At 47.1% G+C, this 7759-nt stretch overlaps 1 protein-coding gene across 1 annotated transcript; it reads left to right on the forward strand.

Annotated features, from left to right (window-relative positions):
* The first annotated feature begins 3093 nt into the window (after window positions 1-3093).
* Window positions 3094-4014, forward strand: LOC116983959 (hepatoma-derived growth factor-related protein 2-like). The gene is given in 2 exon segments (XM_033037920.1): window positions 3094-3388; window positions 3390-4014. Coding segments are annotated over 2 exon segments (801 nt in total). The 5' UTR covers window positions 3094-3212.
* Window positions 4015-7759: the final 3745 nt, after the last annotated feature.

Below are 7759 nucleotides of genomic sequence, written 5' to 3' on the forward strand. Positions count from 1 at the left end.
TTCCTCAGCACCCCTGCCAATTGGATTCACCAATCTATGTAGATTGAAGTCACCCATTATAACTGTTTTACGTGTTGCAAGCATTTCTAATTCCTGTTTGATGCCATCCCCAACTCCACAACTACTGTTAGGTGGCCTGTACACAACACCCAATAGCGTTTTCTGCCCCTTAGTGTTTCGCAGCTCTACCCATATCGATTCCACATCCTCCAAGCTAATGTCCTTCCTTTCTATTGCGTTAATCTCCTCTCTAACCAGCAACGCTACCCCACCTCCTTTTCCTTTCTGTCTATCCCTCCTGAATAATGAATATCCCTGGATGTTCAGCTCCCAGCCTTGGTCACCCTGGAGCCATGTCTACGTGATCCCAACTATATCATGATCATTAATAGCTATCTGCACATTCAACTCATCCACCTTATTACGAATGCTCCTTGTATTGAGACACAAAGCCTGCGGGCTTGTTTTTACAACGCTCTTACCACTTATACAATTAAATTGAAAAATTGTCCTTTTTGATTTTTGCCCTGGATTTGTCTGCCTGCCACTTTTACTTTTCACCTTGCTACCTATTGCTTCTACCCTCATTTTACACCCCTCCGTCTCTCTGCTCACACATTTAAGAAACCCACCACCTCTTATTCTCTGTTTATTATTTTTTTCTTCTTTCCCCTCTACATGTTGGGTCTGAGTGCTTCCCTTCTCTGCCTCCTGCCTCACACACTGCCTACTAGCTTTCTCTATTTGAGTCCCTCCCCCCAACCATTCTAGTTTAAAGTCTCCGCTGTAGCCTTTGCAAATCACCCCACCAGGATATTGGCCCCCCTCGGGTTCAAGTGCAACCCGTCCTTTTTGTACAGGTCACACCTTCCACAAAAGAGGACCCAATGATCCAGAAACTTGAATCCCTGCCCTCTGCGGCAGCCCTTCAGCCACGCATTTAACCTCCACCTCGCTCCATTCCTACTCTCGCGTGGCACAGGCAGTAATCCCAAGATTGTTACCTTTGTGGTCCTTCTCCTTAACTCTCCTAACTCGCTAAATTCTCCTTTCAGGACCTCTTCTCTTTTTCTACCGGTGTCATTGTTACCTATATGTACCACGACCTCGGGCTCCTCTCACTCCCATTTCAGAATATCTTGGACACGTTCAGACACATCCCAGACCCAGGCACCAGGGAGGCAAACTACCATCCAGGTCTCCTGACTGCATCAACAGAATAGCCTATCAGACCCCCTAACTATAGAGTCCCCTATTACAACTGCCCTCCTCTTCTTTTCCTTACCTTTCTGAGCAGCAGGGCCGAAATCTGTACCCGAGGCCCGGCTGCTGTTGCTACCCCCAGGTATGGCTTTTGTCCCCCACCAACAGTTCTCAAACAGGAGTAATTATTTGTCAACGGTGTACAGCCACCAGGGTACTCTCGTTAGTCCCTGCGTCTCTGCCCCTTGCCCCTGCTAACCGTGACCCCCTTGCCTGCTCCTGTGGTCTTGGAATAGTGGCCCACCTCTCTGTAACTCCTCTCTGTGACCTTCCTTCGTCCACTCCCTGACCAGCCGCAAGGTCATCGAGCTGCGGCTCCGGTTATCATAATACGTTCCATTAGGGCCCCATCTCGACGCACCTGGCGCAGATGTGGACGCCTGGACGGCTATAAGATTCCGTGACCTCCCACATCTGACATCCAGAACAGTAAACTATTCTGGTTAGTGTTTGAAGTGTCGTGGTACGGACAGTTTATAACCCAGTTTCCATATGACACAATGAAAACAAGTGTATTCTTACTTGTCCCCTCCATCCAACGGCCTCACTCTTCCCCCTTCCCTTCCAAACATCTTCCCTTTGGGGCTTTAGGACCCACAGGGTAAGATGTCTCTACGTCCTGGTTTCTCATTTACCCTCTGCTGCCATTGATCATTCTGGCACTGACAATGTTGTAAATTAGACAGAACATCATACATATCCTTTCTTTTTCCATTCTACAAGTTACACAGAACATTTGTTTCACTCCAGGTTGCAACCCGTGTACAATAGTGCGGACTAAAGCAAATTTGCCTGTTTCTGGTTCCAATCCCAATATTTTACAAAGGCACTATGGACACGATCAATATAATTCCCAAAGTCCTCGTCTTGCTTCTGAACAATGTGAACGTCTTGGCCCAGTCTATTACAAATGGATAATATTCACGTCACGCAGTTTCTCAAAAGAGATAAATAATCTGCAATATCTTCCCAATTAAATTTTGTTTGAATAGATTTCCATTTAGTTGAATCAAGCATCGCATCGCGAGCCACATCAATGTCACTTTTGGGTGGTTTATAACTTTTGTCCAATATATCCAATAGATGAATTAATTCTTTAATATCATCTTTGGGTTTAGGCATCTTGAATTAGGGCTTTCAGCTCAATGGGTGTCCAGGGTGTGTAGACTGTAACAGGATCTGCTTGGGGACCTGGAAAGGCTCGCATGGGTGCTTGTATATTAGGTGGAGCTAAGGATTCATTACTCCTCTCCCCTTGATTAATCATTTTACTATGTATGATTGGTCCCGGTGAGGAGATGGAGGAATCTGGTATAGCATAAGTCGGGGCTGCAGCTTGTTGTGTGCATCTATAGGGGGTAGTAGTACCTGTTGTTCTAGTGGGGGAGCAGATGGAGGAGCACCTTCGGGTGGTGGTGGGTATATGGGAGCCCAATCAACTCCCATCGTCCTCATCCTCGTCACATGTTTTAGTGTTATGTTTCAAAATCATCACCCGTTCTGTTGATGGAGGAGAATAAGGTGATGGATTGTGACCATGGCCATGGCTTTGTGATTTTCCTCCAGATTCTGATTTTCACGATTTCTGTACGTACATATGTTTGTAGCTGTTTACCTGTGGTGCCTTTATTTCACATAGCTTACACAATGTATTCTCCACCACCTATATCAGGTTAACTGGTCTATAATTCCTAGTTTTCTCTCTCCCGCCTTTCTAAAAAAGTGGGATAACATTAGCTACCCTCCAATCCACAGGAACTGATCCTAAGTCTATAGAACATTGGAAAATTATCACCAATGCATCCACGATTTCTAGAGCCACTTACGGCCCACCGCCCACCGCCGGTGCGCCCACGGCCCACGACAGTCTGCGGTCGCTCGGCGCCCCGCTCCGCTCGCACACCGTCCTTTTACAGCAATTTCCTGAAGAAAGCCACATCGAACAGAATATGCCTCACAATTTCAAAGCAGGAGATTTGATTTTTGCTAAAATGAAGGGATATCCTCGCTGGCCGGCCCGGATTGATGATGTTGCTGAGGGAGCAGTGAAACCACCATCAAATAAATACCCAATTTTCTTCTATGGTACTCACAAAACGGCATTTTTAGGGCCAAAAGATATTTTTCTTTTTGAAAAATACAGACAAATATGGAAAACCAAACAAGAGGAAAGGATTTAATGAAGGATTATGGGAAATACAAAACAACCATAACGTCAGCTTTAGTGCGCCATTGCCATCAAGCTCATCTGACAGTGAAGTTCCAGAAAATGAAGTGGTCCCTGGAAGTGGTGCAGAAGTGGACAAACAAGTGAGTGATGAAGAATCTGACAAGGACAGCATTGAACAAAGTAGTATCAAGCAGAAGCCGCAACTTCCAAAGCAACCGGCTCCAAAGCGTGCTCGTAAATCGAGTGATGAGGACGAGGTGGTGGAAGATGAAAGTGGCTCCAATTCGCTTGAGGAGAATTCTGAAGCAAGTTCGTCAGAGTCTGAGAAAAACAGTGACCAAGAATTCACACCAGAAAAGAAAGTAATTTCCAAAACACCTCGAAGAGGACCTGCAACTGGGAGGAAGAAAAATAATGTTTCCAACTTGGATGTAGCAGAGGGATCTAGGAGTACAGGAGTACACTCCCTCTTCCATGGTTTAAAAATGCCTCTGTATGCGGTTCTCCCAGGCACTGAGACTGGAAATGCACAGACTGCACCAAACTGCTGCAGACATTGGATATATTTGAAAAGAGGATAGCAGCATTAGAAAAATGCAAAGGACTAAAAATATTGCAAGTCAACGACAGAGACGGACCATGAACACGTCCTCCAGGATACAGTGCCGATGGGTGAGTTAGCTGAGCTAGCTCCGACAAACACACAACTAAATGATGACGATGAAAGCTACATTATATCCTTCCCGAAACTGGACAAGAGAGAGACAGTTCCAGCTGCCTCTTACTGGCACCCAAGTCGTCGCTAAGCCCAAACGGAAAACCACAGTGAATCAACAAGTTCACTTGACGCCAAATGCTAGGCTACCCAAAGCTAAAGTAGCACGTACCAGCCGGATTAGCCCGTCCCCGAAACTAACTCTGCCGCTGAAAAACCAGATCCTGCCACTACGAGAGTCCACGAATGACAGCCCGCAGAAACGTGATGAGAAACGGAGACGGAACACGACGCCAGGCAGGCATGCTGCCGCTAGCCCCGAGATGCGTCCGGACAGACGGCGCGGACAGAGACGGACCATGAACATGTCGCCAGGGAGGCGAGCTGCGCATGGGTCCGCCACCGGCACCTCAAGCCCCGGGGCGCGTCCGGACAGACGGCGCAGACAGAGACAACAAGGGCCCATCACACAGAAAGCGGATGAACCAGACACTCTGATTGTTGGAGATTCAGCCATAAAGGATATAACCAGTAAGAAGATCAAAACATGCTGCTTCCCAGATGTGACGGTTAGTGATGTCAACCAGAAACTAGCCACAATTATACTGGAAAACCCAAAAATCCCACAAGTAATTGTGCATGCAGGATTTAATGATATTCGAAAAGAACAGTCAGAACTTTTAAAGAGGGATTTCACTGAACTATTAGATACACTGGACAAATTAGACATTAAGTCATTCATCAGTGGTCCATACTAGCAGTTGACAGGGGAATAAACACATTCAGTCGGCGACCGAATTGGCGCCGACCTGTAGGGGGTATGGCAGCCTAGCCTGCAGCTGTCTGTTTTTCATTTCTTTTTTCTTATTTTTAGTTAGTTTAGTGTTTTGTTTTTAAGGAGTTCTAGCTTTTTTATGTGTGGGGGAGGGGGGGGGGAAGGGGGAAACTAATTTTCAGGGTCCCTACCTGGTCGGAGATGCAGCTTTTCTCCGGGCTGCACTTTTGACCGTCCTCGCGGCCTACCAGCGGGCCTGGAGCGGCATTCCTGAGGGGACCGCCCGGAGCCTCGGCATCGCATCGGCGGCTTCGGCGGAGGCTGCGGAGCTGCGGGTCCGAGGAGCGACGGGGCCGTCCGGAGCCTCGACATCGGCTGCGGCATCGGCATCGGCCGGCACCGGCATCGGTGGCGGCGGAGCTGCGGGTCTGAGGACGGCGGCTGCAGCGCTGTAGCGCCATTGCGGGGCGGGCGGTACCTTGCCTGGGTCGCCGCGCTGGAACTCCGGTGAGCTGGGACCGGCATTTAAATATCGCGGAGCTGCGGGCGGTGGCGCTGAATTTCCATCGGGAGCCTGGGATCTCGCGACGAGATCGCCAGTTGAGCTCCATTCGGCGCGGCCTTGTCGGCTCCGGAAGCCACGGTCTCGAGTAGGGAGGCGGCCGTTCCAGGGTTCCCATGCCGCTGAGAGGACTCTCCCGACGCCGGAACATCATCACCCGGCGAGGACGGCCTGGAACATCGGGCCTCCGTAGAGGCAACTGTGGAGGCCTCAATAGGCCCGACTATGGGTGGACATTGGGGATGGGACTGGACTTTGTGCCTTCCCCCATAATGGGAACCATTGTGGGGGGATGTTTTTATGTTAAAGCTATTTATTATTGTTATGTTTGTATTCTTTCTTATGTGCTGCATTGGCAAAAGGAATTTCACATACACCTAGGTGTATGTGACAATAAATCAACCTTTGAACCTTTGAACCTTTACTTGCACTGAATACATGGCTTCCAGAGTCTGCAATGAAAGAGGAAGGAGCTTTATTGACAACTTTAACTTGTTTTGGGGGCGCAAATATATTTTCAGAGCAGATGGTTTACACCCAAACAGGTTCGGCTCAAGAATGTTAAGGGACAATCTTCTCTTCTCGCTCTCCACAAATCTACCCTGCCACGGTCTGACACACAGACCGCAGTCAGACCACAGGTAGAGAGCGAGGCAACAGCCCCCCCCCCCCCCCACACATCTATCCTGCCACTGTCTGACACATAGGCCGCAGTCAGACCACAGACCTTGAGGAGAGACAACAGCCACCCATCCCCATCGACGCGCCCTTACCCCCCCTACCATCCCCCACCGCTGATGCTGGCTTGGAGAGGAACGGCCACCACCCTCCTCTGCACTCCCCCATCGACGATGACCTCCATCTCTCCCATAGCCATAACAACACCAGCTCCACTGTCTCCTCCCATTATGATTTTCCATATGAATTGAAGAAACAGGACAAAAGGTGGCATTAAACTTGCATCTGTGTCTATGATGCCCAGCCCACGCCCCATATCAGTACCATCGCCATGTCACGGCGCAGGGAGATAACAACCAAGCGAAGGGCGCCACAGCCCCCCTCTGTATTGATAGCAGTCCTGAATATTACTGAGACAAGAAAGGGTTCAGCCGTAGACACATTACGAAGGAAGTTCCGCATAATCAGCTGAACCCAAGGTCGCCTACGTCAAAGTATGGCACCTTCTGCATTCCTGTTGTGACTACTAAGAGAGTAAACAAAGGGAAACTTAGACACACTGCTAACCTAACAAATCTAATACCTATTCCCTCCAAACCAAAACCAACCATAAAGCCTATCAATAATACCATCAGGATGGGTCTGCTTAATGTTAGGTCTCTTAATAACAAATCATTTTTAGTCAACAATTTTATTACCACCTCTAAACTGGATTTTATGTTTTTAACTGAAACATGGCTAGAACAGAATAACAGTGCAAACATTCTGATCGAGACAGCTCCTCTCAACTATAACTTTTTGATGTATGTAGATCTGGAAAAAGAGGTGGAGGGGTTGCTGCTATATTTTAAAATGTATTTCAGGGGAAACAGATGTCACTTGGTGATTTCCCATCATTCGAATACCTTTGTGTTGTATTGAAATGTTCCCCCAGAGTTCTCCTATTAATTATTTACAGGCCACCTAAATATTATGCAAATTTTTCGATGACTTTACAGAATTATTGTCTATCATCTCCACTGACTTTGACTGTCTAGTTATAACTGGTGATTTTAATTTTCATACTGTTGATTTGAATGACAAGGGTGCAAAAGAACGTTTTACTATTTTGAACTGTCTCAACATGTGGAAGAGGCTACTCATTGTAAGGGGCACACTCTGGACTTGATTATCACAAACGGTCTCAATGTTTCTGATATTTTCGTGACTGATCCTTCATTGTCTGACCACTTCTGTGTTTTCTTTAATATATCTTTTATTCCCGACATACAGACAAAATCAAATACTGTCAAAAAACGGTATATAAATGAACATTCTAATGTACTCTTTAAAAATGCCATCTCCTTGTTGCCACCTCTAAACCCATGTTCTGCTGATGATCTTGTAGATAACTTTAATTCCAAAATTGTGAAAGTTATAGATGTCATTGCACCTGTTACGGTTAAAACGATTTCTGGTAAGCAAAAGGCACCCTGGAGAAAAGCTGCTTTTGTAACAGCCCAGAAAAGAGAATGCTGGAAAGCTGAACGCATCTGGCGGAAAACAAAACTTCATATTCACCATGACATCTATAAAGAGAGCCTCCGTGCCTACAAT

The sequence above is a fragment of the Amblyraja radiata genome, chromosome 2 (genome assembly GCF_010909765.2).
Source record: "Amblyraja radiata isolate CabotCenter1 chromosome 2, sAmbRad1.1.pri, whole genome shotgun sequence".
Classification (NCBI taxonomy): Eukaryota; Metazoa; Chordata; class Chondrichthyes; order Rajiformes; family Rajidae; genus Amblyraja; species Amblyraja radiata.